This window comes from Molothrus ater, chromosome 27 (assembly GCF_012460135.2).
Source record: "Molothrus ater isolate BHLD 08-10-18 breed brown headed cowbird chromosome 27, BPBGC_Mater_1.1, whole genome shotgun sequence".
NCBI classification, from domain to species: Eukaryota; Metazoa; Chordata; class Aves; order Passeriformes; family Icteridae; genus Molothrus; species Molothrus ater.
In genome coordinates, this window is record NC_050504.2 from 4,342,833 (window position 1) to 4,367,353 (window position 24,521).

General features: G+C 48.8%; 1 protein-coding gene across 7 annotated transcripts in view; it reads left to right on the forward strand.

The window, feature by feature from the left end:
• The window catches only part of TANC2 (tetratricopeptide repeat, ankyrin repeat and coiled-coil containing 2), a 147,308-nt gene extending 122,904 nt beyond the window's left edge, over positions 1-24,404 (forward strand). For 6 of the 7 annotated variants that reach the window (XM_036398998.1, XM_036399002.1, XM_036399003.2 and 3 more), the window contains 12 exons: positions 861-1,097; positions 2,444-2,629; positions 3,501-3,594; positions 6,727-6,860; positions 7,413-7,536; positions 9,368-9,543; positions 10,370-10,502; positions 11,057-11,086; positions 11,975-12,066; positions 13,557-13,703; positions 15,550-15,650; positions 16,787-24,404. In XM_036398998.1, coding sequence (XP_036254891.1) covers positions 861-1,097; positions 2,444-2,629; positions 3,501-3,594; positions 6,727-6,860; positions 7,413-7,536; positions 9,368-9,543; positions 10,370-10,502; positions 11,057-11,086; positions 11,975-12,066; positions 13,557-13,703; positions 15,550-15,650; positions 16,787-18,785 — 3,453 coding nt within the window. In that variant the 3' untranslated portion in view covers positions 18,786-24,404. The remainder of the gene's footprint in view (positions 1-860; positions 1,098-2,443; positions 2,630-3,500; positions 3,595-6,726; positions 6,861-7,412; positions 7,537-9,367; positions 9,544-10,369; positions 10,503-11,056; positions 11,087-11,974; positions 12,067-13,556; positions 13,704-15,549; positions 15,651-16,786) is intronic. The other variant, XM_036399000.2, reaches the window with a different exon arrangement.
• The last annotated feature ends 117 nt before the right edge of the window (positions 24,405-24,521 follow it).

Genomic DNA, 24,521 nt, shown 5'->3' on the forward strand with positions numbered 1-24,521 from the left:
TTTGTCCTGAGCTGAGGAGAGGCCTTTAGTCAGTTGAGATTTTTTTACCATGTGAGGTAGTCTGTCAACTCCACTACTGTGACAAAGGATCTCCTTTTTATTTCAATGAGCAAATAGTGAGTTTGTGCCTGTGCAAAATGGGATTTTTTCATTCCCAAAGATGTGGAATGCGATAACTGATGTTGGAACTTGTAAAGGGCTCTGGCTTAGATAGGCATGAACTCTGAGGTGACCCCAAATCCAACAGCACGTGCACATGTGCTGGTACAGGCTCCTCTTTTGCAGTGGTAACATGAATGTGTTGAGTTAGGTGAGCCCATCTCTACAGCAGAAAGGATTTCAGACAAGAGGTACAGGTTTGGAATTGTTTTCTCACACGGGAGGATGTTTATCCCAGGTCCTTGCCAGCCAGGCGAGGTGAGCTCAGTGTCTGTCCCCATGTCCCTTCCTTGTCACTCTCAGGCATCAGGTGCAGGCTTTTCCTCTGGTGCCAAGGGCAAAGGGAGCCGTGCAGTGGGACAGCCAGACCGACCCTCGAGAGAAATCCCTTGGGAAGGGTGCTGAGTACAGCTCTCTCCAGCTGTGTGGTTTGATTCCCCATCCCCTCCACGTCCCCAGATGCTGCAGCAGGGCTGGAGTGGCTTTGTTCCAAGACAAAGGGTGGCAGCACCCTTCAGACCATTTCCAGCCACTTGGGAAATGATTAAACTGCTCCATCTGCATCAAATGGGACCATCTATTGGGCAGATGGCTTTGCTCAGCATTTTATGCCCTTTGCTGTTTGTTTGGAGGTGTGTAGAGGCCCTGCTTTCTCCTGTCTCTCTGTAAAGCTCAGCCTAAGGCTCTCCTTCCACGCGCAGGTCAGTCGGCTGCTGATTTTGGGAGGCGCAAATGTGAATTACCGGACGGAAGTTCTGAACAACGCCCCCGTCCTGTGCGTCCAGTCTCACCTGGGCTACGCAGAGATGGTGGCCTTGCTCTTGGAGTTTGGGGCCAACGTTGATGCCGCTTCTGAGAGCGGCCTGACCCCGCTGGGCTACGCGGCTGCCGCCGGCTTCCTGAGCATCGTGGTGCTGCTGTGCAAGAAGCGGGCCAAGGTAAGGGAGCCACAGTGCTCAAAAGCTGATCTGAGCTGCTCCACGTTTGCTCAAGGCTGGGTAGGAGCTGCAGGCAGGACATGGAACGCTTTGCTAGGGAGCATCCTCCAGCAGATGAAGGCAGGAGCTGCTTTTGGTGTTGTTTTTTTTTTTTTTTTTTCTGCTGAAATGTAGTGGGTTTAAAAGTCCCACATTGACAGCAACTCCTGAGAGTCAGTAATTGGTGTCTGGAATTCAGGTCTGAGGTAGGAGCTGCACTGGTGACCTGCATAAGGATGTTCTGGAGAAATCCTTGAACTTACAAGGTTAAAATGGCAACGCTGCTTTTCCAGCACAAAACATTCTTTAAATATCTCCCTGAGACACATTCTCCTAAAATTTTCATCAGACTTGTCCCAGAAAAATCCCCTTTGTTTAGCTTTGTGATGAGTGGAGTTTTAATTGTATATTATGAGTCAAGTCAAAATACTTTGTTGAAGAAGAAAATTATGCTGATTTTTGAAGTGGAGCCTCCTGGAAACAATTTGTGGTTTCCCTATATCTTTAATTTTAGTTCAAAAGGCAAAATATGGGTTTATGTAGTTTTGGTATGGATGTCAGGATGACTGAAGGACTGTTTAGATCTTGCTGGGTTGTGTTGTCTGTAATAATGTGGGGATGGTATGAAGGAAAAAAAGAATTTTGCTTTTGTTGGATATTTTGAGAGAGTTTAGTGACATAAGTCCTGCCACTCGTAGTTTTCCTTGAATATCCCTAACACTACTGAGAAATACTCCAAAACACAGTTTGGTGTAGTTTGAAGACTCAGATATTTGCAGAAATTGCAATACTGATTACTGAAGGAGTTGAAAAAAGAGAAATATTGATATATTATTGATGTGAATGTGTTATAATATATTAAATATTTCTCATCTGTATTGTATAACTGTAATTTAGCATCAGGCCCTGGTACAGGTTCCCAGAGAAGCTGTGGCACCCCTGGATCCCTAGAAGTGTCCAGGGCCAGGTTATATTATTTCAATGCACAAGAAAATTTGAATGCTGGGCATCAGGACACAACAGAAAAAATATTTTTGTAGTCTTTGAGTTTTTGAAGAAAACTGGAGAAACCTAAAAAAAAGTAATGCTATTTTCCCCACAGCAAACATTTGTGGCCAAGATAATGCCAGAGCCTGGGACATTGCTTTGGAAATGTTTGTTTTCTGGTCATGGAAGTGATAGTTTACCAGAAAAATGCACATTTTGCACATGTGGCATTATTTTGAAACAGGGGTTGGAAACTCTGGAGAAGCCAAGACGTGTTGCTCATGATTTTGTTTAATTGTATCATTTCATCTCTTTTCAAGGTGGATCATTTGGACAAAAACGGGCAGTGTGCCCTGGTCCATGCTGCTCTCAGGGGACACCTGGAGGTGGTGAAGTTCTTGATCCAGTGTGACTGGAGCATGGCTGGCCAGCAGCAGGGAGTGTTCAAGAAGAGCCACGCAATCCAGCAGGCCCTGATTGCTGCTGCCAGCATGGGCTACACCGAGGTAGGACCTACTCTGCCTCTGCAGGGAGGGAAACCAAGGGTTGTCCTTTTCCTGCCCACTCACCAGAGAACGTCTGGAAGTGGAGTGCAGAGTACTTCTGTCCTGCTCTTCCTCCCTGTCCCAGTGTTCACAGATCCCTTGGCAAACCCTGTGGTCTGGGCAGGCATCCAGGAGAGGAAGGATAACAAGCCTTTATTTAAGTTGTCAGAATAAACTTTTGGAGTAAATTTTTAAGCAGGGATAAGATGGATGGGCACACGTTGCCTACACCGCTCCTCCAGCATGGATGGGGAGTGTGAGAAGTGTAACTTTGGACTGTGTGTCGAGGGAGAGAAGAGCCAGAGAGCTTCCTCCTGCCATCCTGACAAAGATACAGGATGGGGAAAATGATATATAGAATAGTTTAGGTTGGAAGAGACCATTAAGGTCATTGAGTCCAACCGCTGAGCCAGTGCCAAGCCCACCACTGCCATTAGTACTCCAAAGAGCCCCAGCAACCCACAGCTCCTTCTCCTTTCCTTGAGAATGAGTTTCTTTCCTACCAAATACCTCCTGTCAGCCTCACCTCCTCCAGGAGGTGCACCCACTGCACGCACCAGGTCATCTCCAAGAGAACAGACACAGTCACAGGGAGCTGACCCTACCAAGCCTCATCATGTGCCATCATATCAAGACACTTGGTAAGGTTTTTTTGCTTGTACAGGGCAGCAAGTTCAGTGATTAATCTCAGAAAGAATATTTCCTTGATCTCAAGGTGCCAGGCAGAGACTGTTCCCTTCCTTTTGTGTATTACAAGCAGCTCGTGTGGTGGTGTCAGCAGTTCCTGTGTAACACATTCGAGTTCATGATCTGACACATCGTTTTGTTTCAGATCGTCTCCTACCTGCTCGATCTTCCAGAAAAAGATGAGGAGGAGGTGGAGAGAGCACAGATCAACAGCTTTGACAGCCTCTGGGGAGAGACAGGTGATTTCTGTAGAAGCTGTCCCCTTCCCTTCCCTTCCCTTCCCTTCCCTTCCCTTCCCTTCCCTTCCCTTCCCTTCCCTTCCCTTCCCTTCCCTTCCCTTCCCTTCCCTTCCCTTCCCTTCCCTTCCCTTCCCTTCCCTGGGTATCTCTGGCATTCCCAGCCTGCCTGTTTCCATCTCTGTTGTGCCACACCTCTGCCCCCCAAAATGCAAAAAGCTGGACTAACCAGACATCTTGGAGTTTCTCTGTCAGAGAGGGGTTTCTGAGTAACTGGGACAGTTGGGAATGTGGATTTGGGATTGACAAACCACTCAAAGGCATATGCACTTTTACATTAAAATTGGTAGTAGGTATGATGAGAAAATGAGCAAAAGTGAGTCAACCACCAAATTGAGCAGCCTTTTGTCTACATGAAACAAGTCTGTAAGTTCATATGAAACTCAATACTCGCTTTCACATAACTGTATTATTTATTTTTCCCAAAAGTAAATAGAGAGTTTAAATAAATTTGGAGAGAAATGCAGGTTTCCACCTAAAAATAGCAATCTGCTCTGAAAATCTGAATCCTGGCTTGTCTGAGTTTTGATACTTGTTGCTCATGTCTCATCTTCCACAGAGCAGAACCAAATGCCTGGCTCAATGATATCAGCCTGATATCATCCAAATGGCAGTGCCAAGTGACATCATAAGTTTAGGAATTGCTGACAGCACACTACAGCCAATTCCAGATGGAGCATTTCCCCCTGGGACAGAACTAACATCAAAACCCAGCAGAAAAGTGTCTGAGTCACTTATGCTATCTCCATCAGAGTTGGAGGTGCAAAAAACATCTCCATCAAAGTGTTTGTCTTGCTGCCAGGCTGTGAAACAGATACACGTGCTGGACAGGAGCAGCTTAATGATTCCTTCTCCAGATAAAGTTGTTTTTTCACAAGAAAACACAGCAGCAGAAACAGAATAATACACTGTTGCAGATCCCTGGTGTAGGAGGCCTTGAGGTTTGCTGATGGAGATGGGCACATCCACACCTGAACCCGGTCTCAGGCTCAGCTCGAGCTGTTTTGAGAAACACAGCAGTTGTTGTTGTCGTGGTGTTTATGCCAGGACTTGGTTACTGCACGGTGAGTGGTCCTGGAACTACATCCTCGTGGAAAAGCTGCACAATTCCTGTTTACCAGCGCTGGATCCTGGTTGCTGCTCCTTGGCTGGGCTCAGTGGACTCACCTCAGATGTGCTGGGCCATGGGAGCTTTCCAGCAGACTGTGGAACTTCAAGCCAGCCCATTTTCATCCTCCTTAACTCCTCCTGGAGGAGCAAGGTCTGGCTGCTCAGTGGCACAGGAGCTTTTGAGCTTCCCCAGAGCTCGAGCTGCAAAGGACAGGCTGGAGCCACATACCCACTCCAGTTGCTTGGACCTTGAGGAACAGAGCAGCAGAAAGATGGGTCACTACAGGCAGAAGGAATTGCAAAGGAAAGTAGACAATTAATGGATCAAATCATCCTGTTTCTGTAAAGTCTTCTCCGAAGAACAAACACCAAACACAGGAGTGATTCACAATATTTTCATTGTTGCAAACATCAGTAATTTTGATGTAAAATACGTCAAATTAACCTGCAACATTTCAAGTGCAGGCAGGTTTAGCAGTGGAACCCAGCAGCCCTGCATGCCAATCCCTCTGCTTCCTTCTATATTTGTAGCTTACGTTTAAAACCCACATGGATCTGATTATAGATTTTGCAGAATGTTCTGCTTGTGGCAGCAAAATGATTTTTCATTTAACTCTTGGTGTCTCTCAACCCCAAGAGAAGAAAATTCAGCCATAATATGGAAGAGAATTGAGAATTAATTAAATCCCACACCATTAACAGTGTTGCAGTTGGAAACCCATCAACACCTTGTAATCAGCCAACCCACAGAAATGTATTTCAAAGAAAAAACAAGCGACATCAGTCAGAAATAGACTCCCACCTTCTGCTCCAACTCCTACCAGAAGCAGCAGAACGTGGAGCCAGTGAAGCTGTGCTGAAGTGCACAGAAAGTTGGGGAGAGGGAGGAACCAGAAGGTCTAAAATTAACACTGAAACAAGCCACCGGCAGGTCCTGAACTTGGAACTATTTTCAGATTGAATATGTGTTCTCTAACTCCACCACACTTCTGACTTAACAGAGCACATTTTGTCAGGGAAAGAGCTCTCAGGTGTTGCTTCTACCCACCTGTAATATCATAGGCATATGAAAATGAGAGATATTTTTGGGTTTTCACAAAGACCCTGGCTGGGAGGATCAGCCCTGGCCAGAAACAAAGCCCAGAAGTAGTGTTCTTTTTGGAAAACAGGTGAACAAATCCATCTGTTTTGCTTTCCAGTTGTTTCCCTGGTTTCAAAGATCTACAGACTAAAGTGGGATGTGGAAAATAAAAGTCCTCCATCTGGATTACACTGCTCTGTGCTTGCTTGGACAAAGAAAAGCCACAACTGTGACTGATATCAGTGGCTGGCAGAATCTTTCAGTGCCTCCTGCTTGATCCCTCACTTGCTCCCTTGTACTCATGGTGGCATGAGGCAATGCCAGGTTGCAGAAGGTCTTGTCAAGTACCTGAAGACCTTTATTTTCTCTGGATATTTTATTTTCTCTGGATATTGTGCCCCTTCTCATATACATTTGGCCTCACGGCCTATGGCTTTGGCATTAGGGAAAACTGTAACAAAATCATGATCACATTTCTTTGCAGCTAAACCTGAACCTAAATCACACCTTTAACCTCAGTCAATTTGAACCTCAGACACCCCTTGAACCTCAGCCACGAGTGCCTGTAGATTATTTTATACTTATTGGGGTTCTCATCCCATTTCACTGTGACTTGCAGAAAACAGTAAAAGCTGATTGTCCCCAAACAGCCTCGTTCTGTGACATTATGCAAACTTTTCATGGAAGAGTTGAGCTTTGAGGTAACCATAATTACAAGAGTGGAAGCTGTACCAATCCAGCCCATTTTCTTTGCTGGTTTTTTCCTGCCATGAGACCAGCTTTGACATTTCAGGCCCCATCCAGGAGAAAGGCCCATTTCCAGGTAGGAGAGCGCTCCAGCGAGCGCGCGGCTCTGTCCCTGACCTCTCTCCTGTCTCGTGCAGCTCTGACGGCGGCGGCGGGGCGCGGGAAGCTGGAGGTGTGCAGGCTGCTCCTGGAGCAGGGCGCTGCCGTGGCGCAGCCCAACCGCCGCGGGGTCGTGCCGCTCTTCAGCGCCGTCAGACAGGGACACTGGCAGGTCAGTGGGTCGGGCCATCGTCCCTTCTGTCTTGCCGGAATAAGCATGGAGAAGACAAGCCCCAGCTGTTTTGGGGAGTGGTCAGAGCAAAAAGAAGTGATGCTGGTTCTTCTGTCACCCCAAGCTCTGGCTGGCTGCAGACAGCTTTGCCCAAGTCCTGTGTTATCATAGAATGATGGAATAGTGATCATCTAATCATCTAATTCCATGCCCCTCCTATGGGCAGGGATACCTTCCATTTATACCAGGTTTCTGCAAGCCCCATCCAGCCTGGCCTTGAACAGTTCCAGGGATGGGGCAGCCACAGCTTCTCTGGTTATCTCACCATTTGAGAAGCAAACAGGATGCTCATGATTTACCAGAACATTTTTCCTGTCCTTATACCTCCCTTCATTTTCAAAATCCTCAATCATCCATCCAGCAATCCCAGAGGCCACCATGCCTCTGTCAGGGGTGGGAATTTTTAGAATGTGGGGTCTGTTCTGCCCTTCCTTGGCTCTGGCATCTTCTCAGCTGTGTCTCCATGTGTAACCCTGGCTCTGTGTGCTGCAGATTGTGGATCTCCTGCTGACACATGGTGCTGATGTGAACATGGCAGACAAGCAGGGCCGGACGCCTCTGATGATGGCCGCGTCCGAGGGACACCTGGGCACTGTGGAGTTCCTGCTTGCACAAGGTCAGAGCACGTGCTGGGAGGGGTTGGGGACCAGCTGTGGTGCATCCCGCCACACCAGCTCCAGGTTTATCCCGAGCAAAATTTGGGCTTGGGTCAGCTCAAGATCATCTGAAGGGGCTTTCCCACAGCTTCAGAATGGTTCCTGGACGCAGTGTGGGCAACGTGAGAAAACACTGGCAATGTGTTGAGGTGCTGGAGCATGTCCAAAGAAGAAAACAGAGGTGGGCAAGGGTCTGGAGCACAATAAGTGGCTGAGGGAGCTGGGAGCAGGTCAGCCTGGAGAAAAGGAGGCTCAGGGGGGACCTTCTGGCTCTGCACAGCTCCCTGGCAGGAGGGAGCAGCCAGATGGAGGTCAGGCTCTACTCCCAGGAAATAAGGCACTAGAGGAAAAAGCCTCAAGTTGCTCTAGGGGAGGGATGACAGGGTTGTTCAGCCCTGGCACAGGCTGCTGAGGGCAGTTATGGAGCTCCCATCCCTGGAGAGATTTAAAGGATTTAAAGATGTGGCACTTGGAGACATGGTTAGTGGAGGGCTTGGCAGTGCTGCTGGAACAGTTGGATTCAATGATACTAAAGTCTTTTCCAACCTAGATGAGTCTGTGATTCTGCATTGTCCTCTCTGAGCCTGTACCTTGCAGCCCGTGTCCCACCTTGGCATTCCTGATGGCTCCAGGTGCTGTGTGCCTCCTCCCCTCACTGACACTCCACGCTGTGTTGAGAGCTCTGGCCAGAGGTTTCTGAACACACCTGGAGCAAACATTGCCATGCTGTCCTCCACCACTAACAGTTTGTGCCAGCAGGGAGACCTCTCAGTCTGCTTTCAGCTGAGCAACCTGTGCAGACCAGGGATGTGTCAGCTGCGATGAACGGGAACATTTAGGAAATTCACATCACGCCCACATTTGCTGAACATTCTAGAGGCAGGGAATCTCATGCTGGGAGGTTTAGAGTTTGCCTCCAGGAGAAAAGCACTGCAGCCTCAATTCATCCCAGCTGCTGGCAGGAGCATCCCTCAGGTAGCCGCAGCTCCTCGGAGGAGCAGAGCTGGTACAGATAATCTCTGCACTCTTCAGAGCCAGAGCCATGGCTGTGCCATGGCAACAGGAGTTGTCTTCATGCCATGAAGAGGAGTGTTCAGTTAAAACTGCTGTTCAGCTCTCATATCCGTATCCATATGCCGTGTGGAGCAATACTGACCCGTTGGTATGGCAGCGCCATTTCCTCATCCAAGAAAACGTCAAGTCCTCCTCTCTCCTTGGCTTGCAGTTGGCAGTAGTGTATCCCACAACGTTGTATTTATATTGGGTAAAGTTCAGGGAGAAATACTGCTGGAAATTGTGTACTTTTGGGTAAAGGGGAGGGGAGTGAAGAAGGGAAAATATGTGCTTTTTTAGGAGAACTGAGCTGAATTGACTTAATTCCCCATGGTGACCTGCTGAAACAGCAAAATGGTCTTCATCTCTGACTCACACAGGCTGGAATGGGGTTGGATTAAGTTTAAAAAAAAAAATAGGCAGTTAAAAAGATGATGTCTCAGATGAGGGAAGTCAGATCTACCATGCTACTCAGATGTTTGCCAGGAAAGCCTGCAGAGGTAGGCGTGAAAAAGTTTGCAGCTTGGTGTGAATCAACTCATTTGCCACAGTTCCCATCAAGTGTATTTGAAGTTGCCACAGAGGGTGGGATCTGTGGTGGGAGAAACATTAATGAAGGAATTAATAATTATGTACAGAGCTCTCTGAAAACAAGCTGTCATTGCTGAGCAGGGGGTTTGCGGTAAACAGTGCTAAACACTGGAGAGCTCTGCAGTGAACTGCTGTTTGTTCTTCCAGGTGCCTCCATTTCTCTGATGGACAAAGAGGGCTTGACAGCCCTCAGCTGGGCCTGTCTGAAGGGCCACCTGCCCGTGGTGCGTTCCCTGGTGGAGAACGGAGCTGCCACGGACCACGCGGACAAGAACGGCCGCACGCCGCTGGACCTGGCGGCGTTCTACGGCGACGCTGAGGTGGTGAGTGGCCGTGGCACACCCAGAGAAAAGGGGAACTTGCTGTAAAAGCCATAAAATCAAACGGTTCAGCTTGGTGTAGCAGTGAACACGGGTAGTCCTGGCCCTCCGTATGGGAAGGTGCTTCCACAGAAGCGGATCCCTGAATGGTTTGAGTTGGAAGGGAATTAAGAACCATCTGGTTCCACCCTGTGCCATGGGCAGGGACACCTCCCACTACCCCAGGTTGCTCCAAGCCCTGTCTAACCTGGCCTTGAACAATTCAAGGGATGGGGAAGCCACAGCTTCTCTGGGCACTCTGTGCCAGGGCCTCACCACCACTGCAGGGAAGGATTTCTTCCTAATATCCAGTCAAAACCTACTTTTTTTCAATTTAAAGCCATTACCCCTTGTTCTGTCATTCCAGGCCAAAGTCCAAAGTCCCTCTCCAACCTTTTTAGAGCCCCTTTGGAAGGGGCTCTAAGGTATTCCTGGAACCTTGCCTTTTCCAGGCTGAAGAATCACAGCCTCCCAGCCTCCTTAACAGAGGTGCTGTAGCCTTTGGAGCATCTCCATGGCCTTCTCTGGACTTGCTCCAACAGGCTGATGTCCTTCCTGTGCTTGGGACCCCAGAGCTGGACACAGCTCTCCATTCTCACCAGAGACCAGAATGGAGTAGAGGACAGAATCCCCTCCCTCGACCTGCTTCCCACAATGTACACTCAGACACCGTGGACACGCTTTTAGCCCAGGCAGTGGAGAAGAGCAAGCTCCTGCTGATCCTACATCCCCAGCAGTGTGTGGGGGTCTCAGCCAAGAACAGAACTGACTGTTGGGCTTCTCACTGCAGGTTCAGTTCCTGGTGGACCATGGGGCCATGATCGAGCACGTTGACTACAGCGGGATGCGGCCCCTCGACAGAGCAGTGGGATGCCGCAACACCTCGGTTGTCGTCACCCTCCTGAAGAAAGGAGCAAAGATAGGTAGGAATGGGGGGACACTGCCATCAGCTCTGTGCTCAGTCAGGACTCAAACAGTGGGGCTAGCATCCTAAAAAATACAAGTATAACCCAGAGGCAGCCTCAGGCCCAGCCGCTGCTTCACGCTCCGAAGGCAGACGGCGAGTCAGGACTACTTGGTTCTCTTTAGTAAAATGGGGACTTTATTTTTTTACCTGTCGTATTACTTAGCAAAAGTTAATCAATAAACAACTGTTTCTTTGGCAAGGTCTTTCCTCTGGTAATGCTTTTTCTATCTTTACTAGTCTGAGTTGCCAAGTGTAGTCTGTCCATGCCTTGCTGTGAGCTGCTGCGTTCACTTGCTCTGTGTATGCTTCCAGACCTCAGTGTACCTGCACTGCGCCACACAGCTGCTCACGTTACGTTTTCCTGTGAAAGGGGATTTTGCTGGTGCATTGGCTTCCTCGCTGCCTGCCTCTCACAGCTGCTTTTTTCCTTTCTTTTTTTTTTTTTTTCACCTTCATCCATTTTTTTCCCCCCTCTCTCCTACAACTTCTTGTTTTCTCCTTTCTTTGAAGGTTGTCAGACGTTACCGAGTCGCCCACGAGGTATATCTCATTGCTGTCAGCATCAGCTTCGATCTGATAGCTTTGTTAGCCTTGCTTTATCCTGTTTGATTTAGTCTGCATGCGTCCCCAACACCTCTAATCTTTTTAATTTACCTCACCTTCAAATAATTTTTTTAATGACTGTTGCAGAGAATAACTTGAACTCAAAAACTAACCTCCTTCCCCCAAAACGTACTGAATCTACTTATAGAATATTGTTCACTTACTCTTCACCCACACTAATGAGCTGTCCTCAAATTTTTGCCACCCCTTCCCTCCCAGTATTAGTCCTTGAGATAGGAGCTGGCTCTGCAGGGTGGCCCCTGTGCAGAGCCACTGCCCCCAGCCCAGTGATGCCTTCAGCACCAGCAGCACTTACACACAACCTTCCCTTTGTAATTTTTTCTGCCTTAATGGATTTTCTACTCTAGTCTTTCACATCTTGTGAAGCTGGAAATCACAGTCCACTTAACCACAAACCACCTATCAACAGTCAAACTGCAGATTCCCTAGTACACTTCCATAGATTTGAGTTTAGAAATGCTTTTATGTAACCACTCTGATTTTTCCTTTAAATACAGTTTGTTTCCCCCATCTCAGCATGTCCCATATTCAGCACTGCCCTCTTGTGGAAACCGCTCCATGCTTTCCCAGACCATTGGGATTAGCCTTAATGACTGCAAAGGAGAACCATTGCAAGGGGGATGACATTAATTTAGGTGTCAGAGGAGTTGTCAGCTCAGTCCTTTGGAGCACTCTGCCCTTTGACCATGCCAAGTTGTTCTCTCCAGCAGAAATTCCCACCCCAGGGTATTTTTTTCCACCCAGCTTCCTACCACCCTTGCATTGTATGAGTTCTTTACCCATCATGCATCCTGTACACTACAGGTCCAGCAACTTGGGCAATGGCAACCTCCAAACCAGACATCATGATCATCCTGTTGAGCAAGCTGATGGAGGAGGGAGACATGTTTTATAAGGTGAGAAGGGTGGGTTTGGAACAGGGAACAGATGCAACTTGCAGCATCACTTAGTGCGAGGTTTTGGCCATGTTCAGTCAGTGGTTGGTTCTCCCCGTCCTAAATGGTTCTGTGATCCTAATGCTGCTGCCTTAACCCATGGCAAGTAGAAGCTCCCACTCACAGCATTCCTTGTGTTCTAAACTGTTTGGTTTTGGTTAGTGGGGTTGGAGAAGAGGGGATTGGTTGCCCAAATCTGTAACAAAGCTGAAGCAAAGCCAAGTTGCATTGGATTAGAGCCAGCACTTCATTTCTTCTTTGAAAACAGCAGGACCTAAGTGTTTGTTGGGAGTGCTGCTGTCATTGCATCAGGTCTGGCAGCCTTGTCATTACCTAGTGAGCTCACTAGGAGAGATCAAGGCAACAGGACAGAATACCCCAGAAAAACTCCCAGACTAAACTTCTTGCAATGAGAGCAGATTGTCAGGACACAGCTGGCTTTGTCATGCCCTTTAGCCCATGGGAGGCATTCCACTGTTACAGTTAGGTCGTCTTTTTTTGCTCTCTGTTTGTTTTAAGCCAGTCTTTCAAACCTGGGGATTTGCACACACACAGAAATTGTGCAAGTACAACAATGATTCACTGTGAGGCTCTAAGGGTGAAGCAGAAAATAGGCAAAGCTGGCATTGTAGTAGGAGTTATGTGCCAGAGATACATGATACAGCTGAGAAACCTGAGTCTACAGGTTTTTAAAAATCACTGTTTGTAGCTGCAAAATTTATGTCTGTGTCCTGAGGAACTGTGTGTGTCCTAGATCCCATCCTGCCCTCTTTCTCTCACCCTGCCTGTCGGCTGCCCCCCTTCAGGGTGCACATCATCCCATCCCAAAATTAGTTGCCCAAAATAGCAGAGATGAGTCACCTTTGAAGGTGACTGTTGCATACCAATAATTATAAACAGGACCCACTTAACAGACTTAGATGTAGAGTTTTAAACATCTGAAGTCCCGGGAGGTGAATCTCACCCTGTTTGTCCAAGTTCAGAGCCACAGCAGTGCTGTAACATTTGTCTTTGCTATTGCAGAGGCTTCTCTGAGCCCCAGAGCTCCACCCAAAGTCCCACAATTTGTGTTCCTTACCCTCCTGGATGTGTATTAAGCTTTGGTTGGAGGGTGTTTTCCAGGAATGGGTAACTGATCACCCAGCTCAAAAGACCATCCAGCCAAGAACCAGATGGAGTTGTATCGAGTTAACACCATTTCTCCACCTTTCCTGCTGTAGCGTGACAGCTCCTGTATGAAGTGGGAGATCTCAACTTGTGCAAGGCATCTGCCTTTCCAGCTCAGATGTTCCCTTGATCAAATGTTCTGCCCTTCTTTTCTAGGAAAGAGCTAAGTAGTGAAGTTGTGCTTCCTTAGCCACCTAAAACATTGGTTGGGCTGGTGAGTGAATTCTCTGCAGGGAGGTACCCTCAACCCAAGGATGAGTTTTGACACGTTTTTCTTCTAATAGAAAGGTAAAGTGAAAGAGGCTGCCCAGCGCTACCAGTACGCTCTGAAAAAATTCCCCAGAGAAGGGTTTGGAGAAGACCTGAAAACCTTCCGTGAGCTGAAGGTGTCGCTGCTCCTCAACCTCTCCCGGTGTCGAAGGAAAATGAACGTGAGTGTCCCCTCTTTTCATGGCACAGCCTCGCAGCTTTGTGCCTCTGCAGAGACAGGTCCACCCCTCATCGTGCTTTGGCCTCTCAGATCTCTCCTCCCTGTAACCTGGTTGTCCTTCACAGAGCACTGACATTTTATAATTCCAAAGCAGTAATGGTTTAGTGTTTCGGATGATTAAAAATTCATTGCTGTGTTTATAGCTCTTTGAATTTTTTATTACTCCCTTTTGATGATGATGTTCACATCGTCACATGGGGGTGGAGGCATTTTCCAGATTTCTGGGGCAGCAGTGAGGAGGAGCCAGGAGATGTGCTCCTTTGAATACTAATTAATTTCAAATGAAGGAGCATATGCTTAGGGGGTTAGCACTTCCCCAGGGCAGTGACTCATCCAGAAACACCTCCACAAGACTCCTTCTCAGCCCAGAACTTCCAGATCCCTGTCACTCTCCCCACTGCAATCTGGCAGCATCCAGCTCATGCAGATGCCTGTTCTGCCACCCTTCCCTGACTTGGAGTGCAGGGACTTTCACTTCCCCAAATTAAAGTCCCCATAAACTCAAAAAGTGACATAGCTGAGGTCATGAGCCAGCAAAGGTTACACTGGAGGGGAAGGAGCTTTTGGGACACTTTTTTTTTTTTTTCCTGTGAGCAAGAAAGATGGAAAACGAGGGGAGTAAAATCTTAATGCTGGTGAACAAACATAGTTTGGAGAAAAAGTGTGAACCTTCTCTTTAAATCAGCCAATTCACAGCTAATCAACTCCAGCTCTTGTCCTGTGCTTCGAGGACAAGATTTTTGGTTTATCATTAACTGGGGAATGCCAGCTTTTGTGATAGAAAATTTTAGAGGGTTGTAATTGCTCCTGCAGTTTTTGCAGCTATAGATGAGACCATAAAGATACCTCATGACTGCATTCCCAGTTCAGTTGGTTGGACAGTAACTGCTACTGCAGGTACAAAGAGAAGTAAAATGTTCCCCAGGCAGGGCATGCCCATAGCAAGAGTTGGCATCACAAGTTTTTGAGCAAATCAGGAGCAGCACTATTCAGTCCTTTCTCCCAGAGCTGCTCAGGTCATAGCCCAGGGCAGCAATCCAAAGCAGTGTTTGGCTGTGAAATGGAATCCTCCCCACTAGGAGGAGTTTTCTTTCACAAGTGCTGAGCTTAGCAGGACATGAAGCATTCAGAACAAGGCAAGGGAGGGTGGTGACAGGGTCTGAACCAGAGCTGATAATCTGGTCTCTTGGCACTGCCCCTGGAAAGCACCCAGAGCAGTGCCATCCCACACTGTCACCCTCTCCCTGCTCCCAAACTATCCTCCCAGGTGAGCTGTCATGGAGAAGTGAGGAGCAGTGGGATTGATAGGAGACCTTTTCCAGGCAAGTCCTGCTTGCAGCTAATGCAGCCCTGTCCTTCACAGGCAATTTTCTTCAGCCCCTCAGAGAATGTCAGTGTGTTCAGGGAAGCAGAAAGGCATGGGAAAGGTTTCCTATTGCTTTCAACTATGGAAAAAATCGTTCTTGAGATAAAATTCCAGCCTCTGCAAGACCAGATGTTTCCTCAAGACTGTAGGTTGTTGGAGAGGGATTTACATGCACATGTTGGGGACACAATGAGGGTGATGACAGCAACTTGGGTTAACAACACCTGAGTCTTTGGAAATGCCATCATAGCTCCCTGTCTGTAAATGATGTTGAATGCATGTAAAATATTCCAAAACCATCAGGTTTTCCATGCAATACAAAAAAGAAAGTCCATACAAAGTTTGTTTTCTTCCATGCTGTATGTATTTTTTATTTCTGAATTTATTCAGTTACTTACCTGCACACCTGTTCAAATGACAGGATTTTGGAATGGCGGAGGAGTTTGCCACTAAAGCACTGGAGCTGAAACCGAAGTCTTACGAAGCTTACTATGCAAGAGCAAGGGCCAAACGCAGCAGCAGGTGAGGAGGAGCAGAGGGAAGGGTGTGAGGGGCCAGTCTCTGCCAGCCTGTCACATCAAGTGTGGGCACCCACCCTGCAGAGCCAGGCACTGCCCCCACGGGAAGAAATGGCCAGGGAACGTTCATTAGTGAGATCACAAACGTCCTGAACACCAAGGTAATGCCCTCCCTCATTTGGTGATTTCTGAGTCCAAGTGTTTTGGGAGAACTTTGTCTGGACATCTTACAGCACTGGAGACCTCTGCACCAAAGTTGGGTGTTCTTTTTCTAAGTACACTTTAGTTTGACCACAGCTTGGACTAAAAGCAGAATATGACTCATGGCCTGTTCAGAAGATGAAGCCAGTGTTGGGAGGTGCTGGGGGGATCACAGATGGGATCTTTTCCCCCATCTGGGTGGGTTTTCTTAGATCACAGTCATGCTCAAACACATAGTTTTGCTCCAAAGTGAACAGTGTCCCTGTAAATGACAACCCCCTTCCCAAACCCCCACCTCCCTGTTACACCTCCTAGGCTGGCCTTTCCCTCACAAAGGCTTCCCTGGGCTCACAGCCTCTGGCACATTGCTTGATTGCTTCATTCCAAAGAAGTTAGCCAAAATCCACTGCAAAATTGGAGAGACAAGCCTTGCCCAGAGCGCTGACCTGTGGGAGCCCCTGAGCTCTGGAGCCAGGCCTGACACTGTGTGGTCTTGGCATCAGTCAGGAGTTAAATTTTCGCTGGCGTAAGTGGTTGTAGCTCTGTCAGAGCTTGTTTACAGCATTGGTGAGCTGGGCTTGTGGTGATCAATGTGTTGGTGTTCCCTTCACTAAAACAGAGGTGAAGCTCATGCTGGTGCTAGGGGGAGTAATTAATTAGCCCCTAATGTAAGCTGCAGAGGCAGGTGGGTTTGCTAGTCTGGGTTGTGCCATCTAAGGACTGTGTTCCCTTCTCTCCAGAATTTTCCCTCTGTTTGGATAACATAAATCCAAGGGAGGCCCATAAGGCAGCATGTGAGAGGTGCAGCAAGAGTAGCAATCACAGCTCTCTCCCTCAGTAACAGGGCACAAGCCGCTTTATTCCCCTGGAATCTCTGAAAACAGCTCCATCCAAATCCAAAGTAGTTTCAGTTCTCATTTCTGTTCCTTTGTCAAGCAGGCAGTTTTCAGCAGCCCTGGAGGACCTGAACGAGGCCATCAAGCTGTGTCCAAACAACCGTGAGATCCAGCGGCTGCTGATGCGGGTGGAGGAGGAGTGCAGGCAGGTGCAGCAGCAGCAGCAACAGCAACAGCAGCAGCAGCAACAACAGCAGCAGCAGCAGCAGCAGCAGCCATCGCCTCCACTCCCAGTGGAGCCAGAACCTGAAGCCCAGCATGAAGAGCTGTATTCTGTGCAAGATATCTTTGAGGAGGAATACCTCGAGCAGGATGTAGAAAATATTTCCATTGGCTTACAGACAGAGTCCAGGCCAAACCAAGGGCTGCCCATCATCCAGAGCCCACCCCCATCTCCAGCTCACAGGGACTCAGCCTATATTTCCGGCTCACCTCTTGGCTCCCATCAGGTCTTTGATTTCAGGTCCAACAGCTCCGTGGGTTCACCAACGAGGCAGGGGTACCAGTCCACATCTCCTGCTCTATCTCCAACACACCAAAACTCACATTACAGACCCAGTCCTCCACACACATCCCCAGCTCACCAGGGCTCCACTTACCGCTTCAGCCCCCCTCCCGTGGGAAGCCAGGGGAAGGAGTATCAGAGCCCGCCGCCGTCTCCCCTGCGCAGAGGCCCCCAGTACCGCGCCAGTCCCCCCGCGGAGAGCATGAGTGTTTACCGCTCCCAGTCCGGCTCCCCGGTGCGCTACCAGCAGGAGCCCAGCGCCGTCTCCCAGCTCCCCGGCAGGCCCAAGTCCCCGCTGTCCAAGATGACGCAGAGATCCTTCCAGATGCCCCAGCTCCCCGTGGCCGTGCCGCAGCCGGGGCTGAGGCTGCAGCCAGCCAAGGCGCAGATCGTGAGGAGCAACCAGCCCAGCTCTGCCGTCCATTCCAGTACTGTCATCCCAACTGGTGCCTACAGCCAGGTTGCCCACTCGATGGCCAGCAAGTACCAGTCATCATCAGGGGACATGGGGGTCAGCCAGAGCCGCCTGGTCTACCAGGGCTCCATCGGGGGCATCGTGGGTGACAGCAGGCCCGTGCAGCACGTGCAGGCGAGTCTCAGCGCCGGAGCCATCTGTCAGCATGGAGGGCTGGCCAAAGAAGACCTTCCACAGAGACCATCCTCAGCTTACAGAGGGGGGATGAGATACAGCCAGACACCTCAGATTGGGCGAAGCCAGTCCGCCTCCTACTATCCAGTGTGCCACTCAAAGCTTGACCTGGAGCGTACTTCCCTCCCCGCCAACCAGCTGGGCTCTCCAGATGTGTCTCACCTCATAAGAAGGCCCGTCACAGTCAATCCCAGCGAAATCAAGCCTCACCCACCGACTCCAAGGCCTCTACTCCACTCTCAGAGCGTTGGCCTCCGCTTCTCCCCCTCCAGCAATAGCATCTCCTCCACCTCCAACCTGACTCCCAACTTTCGCCCCTCTGCCTCGATTCAGCAAATGGAGATTCCCCTCAAGCCAGCCTATGACAGATCGTGCGATGAGCTGTCTCCAGTGTCGCCCACGCAGGGGGGCTACCCCAGCGAGCCAGCCCGCTCCCGGACCACGCCGTTCATGGGAATCATAGATAAAACTGCTCGGACTCAGCAGTACCCCCATCTCCATCAGCAGAACCGGACCTGGGCTGTGTCTTCAGTGGACACTGTCATTAGTCCTACGTCTCCTGGCAATCTGCCCCAGCCGGAATCCTTTAGCCCACCCTCTTCAATCAGCAACATTGCCTTTTATAACAAAACCAACAATGCACAGAATGGCCATTTGCTAGAGGAAGACTATTACAGCCCCCATGGGATGCTGGCCAATGGGTCCCGGGGAGACCTCCTGGAGAGAGTCACCCAAGCCTCCTCATACCCCGACGTCAAGGTGGCAAGGACGCTGCCCGTGGCGCAGGCCTACCAGGATAACCTGTACAGGCAGCTCTCCAGGGACTCCAGGCAAGGGCAGACGTCCCCAATCAAACCAAAGAGACCATTTGTGGAGTCTAATGTGTAAAAGACACTTGTTGGAGTGAGACCCTCATGTTTTCAGCACACACTTCCAAGCTTGATTTCCATGCATACTATTATAATTATTATTATTCCTATTATTATTTTTATTTCTCTTTGATAGCTACATGATCAAGTTTCTCCGGTACTTTATGTGGTGGTCAGACAGCCATGCACGTGCTCCAGCCCTTTTGTTCCCCAGCTGACTGTGAAGCCAACATCAGCCGAGCCAGTATCATTTGCCCAATTCCAGCAAAGTTCCAGCCAGGATATCTTAGTCCATGGTGTGGGGTGGTCCAGAGATATCCCTACGCAGCAGGAGGTAACCAGCTCTTTTTCAAGAGACAATTGCCTTGGATTTAAATTGGTTTCTTTTGTCTCAGTGATCTCTTACTCAACTCTGATGGGAATTCCTAGGGAATTCCACAGGAGCCTTTCCCGAGGCTGCATCCACAGGTCCCCATGCCAGCCAGGTTGTTTGGCTCTTTGCCCCAATGAGCAGATTACCCTCAGTGATGTGATTTAACACCAGTAGCTATGCACAGTACCCACAATACCCATTCTGATTCTGCTGGCTTACAGTGCTTTCCTTCCTTATTTAACTTGCCACTGGCCAGAAGGGGTGGGGATCACACAGCACTTTGCTGCTTTCCAAGTACCTACCAGGTGCCCTCACACTGATTTCTTCGCTCTGGGGCATTTTACAAGCATTGAGGGTGTAAGGTTGGCCCTTTGTTCCGTGTTTTAATCAGCCAAGGGAGTTGGCCAGGAACCTCTTGTGCATGAACTGGGGTTGCATTAACTTCTTCACACTCTTGGCAGACTTCACCTCACCCACAGCATTTGCACGGGGCAAGTCAGTGTTGGGGACTTCATCTCGGGGGGATGTATTACTTGCAAGGAAGAGCAAAAATCTGACTTAGGAAATGGTATTCAAAGAGGAAAATTTCAATTCTTGATTTTTTTTTTTACTTTTTTTTATGATGAGTATGGAGAACATGGCATGGTGAAAGAGGAAGGGTCCTTCTGCAGTCCCAGGCCTGCAGCATCCCTTCCCTCTGGCTCAGTCCTGCCAGGGAGCAGGGACTGTAGCAAGGGCTGTGCTCCTCTAAGATTCTCTGTTCCTGAAATCCTGGAAAGGGACACCGTGTTCCATATCTGTACATGGCAGAGACCATGTATTGCTTTTTGAGAAGCCGTAGTTCAGAGAGACCTATTTATAATTTATTTATGTTATCTATTTCAGGACATTTTCCAGTTCAGGTTGGGTTTTTTCTATTATTTTCAGTTTTGTAATCAAATGCAAGTCACATCAAGACAGCGCGAAAAGCAGGGGCCGGTTCCAAAATCCTTTTTATAGGATTTTCAAAAATTTTTTTCAATTAGTTGCTGAAAATTTCTTTTGAGGTGGGGGGAAGAACTTCCTTTACTGATTCCTTTATTCCTGGTGGGTTTGTAATCTGCCTTTTCTGTTCTGAGGGTGAAGGGTGGGATGATGGGAGGGAGAGTGATAACGCTGTAGCTTGTTTTAAAGCAAACTAGTGCCTGTTGCCCAATGCCAAACCTCACTCATATCAACTCTGGGGAGCGATTCAGTGCTGAGCAGGGGAGCGATACCTCCAAAGGGCTACTGAGAATTGACTGCAAGACTTCTTGAACCAAATCACGGGCTCCAGCCTCCGCTGGTGTGAGTGAGCATATCCCAGCAACACATCACTGCAGCTGCACCCTTTCACACCAGCTCAGGACAGGGTCTGGAACTCTTTAAGCAAACCCTGGCTTTGATGGGGCATTTCTTTTTTCCTGTGTGTGGCTCAGCACATCTCATTGCTATTTCATTGCCTAACTGGCTCAGAGCAAGCTGGGACCTGCACACCTTGGGCCAGGGGAGGCTTGTGTTACATAGACACATGGTGAGCATTTGGAAGAGGGGGTTCCTCTATGAGTTTTGACAGCCTTGGAGTGCCCCAGGGGCCATTTGGTCTTTGTCAAAGCCAGTATTTGGATTGAGGTTGGTGTTTTCTTCCTTGAGGTGCAACCCAGTGTTGACTCTGCTTTATCCCAGGGCTCTGTAAAATGGGGGCTGGCTGGGACCCCTTCAATGTGGGGACACCCAGGTCTGTGCATGGTTTCTCTCCTTGCAAATGGGGTGTGATGGTTTTCTTTATTCCTCTCATTTCTGAAATAACATGCTCTGTATTGTAAGGAATAACTTGATTTCTCCTCTGCATCCCACATGCCCGTAGCTGGGAGACGTATCCCGGGTCTGGAGCAGCATCAGTCACTTTGCTTAGTGCCTCCTATCCTCCAGCTTTCTGCCTGAGTGAGTGGCTTCCTACCTTTAGTTGCTTCTTTGAAAGGAAGAAGTGACCCAGTGGGGCCCTGTCCCTGTGCTCTCCGGCCCAGGGAGACGCCGCGGCCGCAGGTGCTCCTCTCCCCTGCCCCAGGGTGGCGCAGGGGCAGTGACAGGAGAGCTGCCCATGCTCTGCTTGCGCCACTCACTGCCTTGTGCTCCCAGTCCTGTCTTCAGAGCATCCCCCCACAGCACTCCTGTGTGTAGCTTCCCAGTTTCTGAAGATGTTTTAAGAGAAAACAGCTCACGCTTTTAACACAACCACAAAGCTGAAGAAGGCTTGAAACACTGCAGCATGCAGGTTTTTCCACAATTCCACGTGTTACATTTTCCACGGGATTCTTGCACTAATGGTTTTCCATCTGTTCTCTCTGTAAATGGGTGCACTTTACTGTTTGGATTTGTTACTATGATAAATACTGGATATTTAAGTGTGAGTAGTGTCTTCATTAGAAAAATAGCAAAACAGCTCATGTCTCTTAGTGTATTTTTCAAAAAAAAAGAAGAGAAAAGAAACGAAGCAATGAATCATAACATTTATAGCACAAGAACTGACTCCTGTATATAAGCATCAACAGATTGAGTAATTTTTGAATACAAAATTATTTGCAGTGGTTTTAAAGCACTTCCCTGGCAATTCTCTTAGGGACAGTTGAGGCAGGATGGCTGCTGTGGTCACCAGGTGGGTAAGAAGCACATTTCTTCCTGGAAAAGCTGTTCTTGCTCAGTCCCCTACGTCTTCAAAGTCATGATTTGGTCTTTGCATTAGGAGAAGCAGAGGTCATTCTGTGTTGTGCTGGCATGGCCCTATTGTGCTTGGGGGAGCACAAGGTCAGATCTCACCCTGAGGGCCCTTCATCCTCTACTCTTAGATCAGGGTCTGACAAGATCACGCTCAGTTTCAGACATTGAGCTGTCCTGTATGTCTGTGCTATGTATTTAATTACTTTTTGGGTAATTAAGACAGGTCAATGCTGCCAGCTGGTGCCTTCATGCCCTTCTGACTGCAGTGGTACCACTGGCAAGCCCCACCTTCAAGCAAGCAGGATTTTGGGTCCACCAAGAAAAGCAGGTTCTTGATGACATTGAAACTTCAGTTTTCATTCTTGGGGTACGTGAAGAAGGCAGTGCGAAAAGTGATGCTGAAGCTGACCCCTTTCTTTAGCCAAACTTCCCACCAGGTGTCTCTCATCCTCACCTGTGGCTGCTCTGAGACCCAGGTGTGCTGCCACAGAGCTGGAATCTTCTCTCCCAGCATCAGGTGTGGCTGTCTGCCCCATCCCTCATTGAGGGTTCATTGGCTCTTGCTTTTCTCCCAGGTCTGGAGGGTGCTGTGGTCCCAGGGGAGTGGACACCCACATGGTGGGGGTCTCTGCAGGGTCCCACCAGCCAGGCTGGGAGTGGCATCAGAGGGCTTTGGACATAGTCTTGAGTGGGCATCAAAGTGCTTAGGAAAAAGGGGGTTTTACAAAGACAGATCCTTTGAGATCTGTCTCTGAAGGAGGTACAGCCTGAGCTGCCTTCTCTGTGTCACTGGTTGGGAGGACTGTGATGGTTCCAACAATCTGAAATGTGTGTCTGTCCATCTGTCTGTCTGCTGTGGCACCAGTGCCCAGCTCAGTCTGTCTGAGCACTGAACTTTTTGGTTATTTTTCTTTAACGTGGCTGTGAAGAAAACCGTGTGGCTGGTGTGAACGTGTGAGCGTGCGTATGCCGAACACCGGAGTCGTGCTGGGATTAGGTCTGGAACCAGGGTGGGTGGTAAACTGGGAGCAGTTCAGTCTCCTTTGCAAAGGTTGCTGTATATTCAGGGTTACCCAGGAGAAGTCTAGCTAAAACCGAAGTGCCAGCTCTGCCTTATCTAGAGAACCAAGCAAGCCAGCGTGCCTGCTCGTCCTCCGCCTTCCTCGCCCGCGGGGGCCCATAGAGCGCTGCCGCGAGCTCCTTGGTGGTTGTACTTTGCTGTACTCTTGGGAATTCAAGGTAACTCTTCTACTGGTTTATCAGCCTTTACCCAAGGGCTTAGGGAAAGAGCTGCTGTACCTGCTGGGACCTCTGCAAATCAAAGCCTTCACCCCGTGCCGGCTGCACTTGGCAGGCTGGTGGAGGGTGTGTTGGACACAAAGCACAATGGTTGAAAGTGAATCTGCGTTTTTTTCAGCTTTATGTGAATAATTGCTGGATTTTCATTCAATCAAACTCTTTTTTCTAATATAAACCACTAAGGGCTCAATTCTTTAGCAAGATGCATTCGTGTCCAACTCTTGACTCTACAGCTGGATCTCACCAAACTGATACAGACCGACCCAAGAGGTCACAGTGAGCGCGGCCGTCACGGGGAAAGCCAACAGACACCCAACCCACCAGCTGTGTCCTTCCTCCTGCTCCTTTTCTAGCTGTCACGGTACTGGGGAGTCAGCAGCCAGGTCCCATCTGATGGGATCACATCCTGTGGTTGTGAAAACAGAGGGCTGCTTTGCTAAAAGACTTTGTCCCTTTGGGTGATGCTGTCCAGGGACGGCGGTGGGGAGGCAAGTCAGGGTGGGAATGGGTAGGTGGGAAAGCCTCGTGCCCATAGAGCTGGGTCCCCACAGGTCTGCCTCGCTGTGCACTGCTCAGCCAGCCACTGAGAGCAGCACTGTGTGCTACATAAAGTCCATTGTGTTGCTACACTGATAAGCCAGAGACTCGTGTGGACTCTGCCAGTACTGCCGGGCTCATCCCTGTCCAGCCTTTTCTTTGCCATAGTGTTGCATTCAGCGTTCCATCTCCTTTCTGTCTTCACATCCGAGAGGATCTGAGTTGGGTACAAACACGTCCACTACACCTGCCTTGTGCTTTGTACAACTGCCTGGTCGCCATCCTCTGAGACACTTGCTGGGAAGATCTTTAAGACACTTAAATTTTCCTTTAGCTTTTCTATAATTCAGATGTAAAGGACTTTCTCTCTGTACAGTATATTATCCAATGCATGTTCTGTTCTCTCTGATATATTGAACACCACACAGTTGTGATATTGTGCAGTGGGAAGAGCAGCCCCTGCCAACAGCAGAGGCCTTCGCCTCTCATCTCTAAGGAAAGAAGAAAACATATTTTTTCCTTTACTGTATTTGCTTGAGCAGAGTTTTCTTGTCTGTACATGTGAGCTGTGAGATAGATGTGAAAAGTTCAAAAGAATGCATTCCCCCCCAATGTATACAGATTGTAATCTGTACAATGAAAACTGTATGTATGAAAAAATGTACCTATTTATAAATGGTTAACACTTGGAAATGGTGTCTGGGCTGCTGTTTTTCCCACACTGGGGTCAGTGAAGGAGTGTTCTGATGCTTCTTGGTTTGGAAATGATGGTGGGTTGGGTCTCACAGTCACTGCATGGGGGTGGGGACA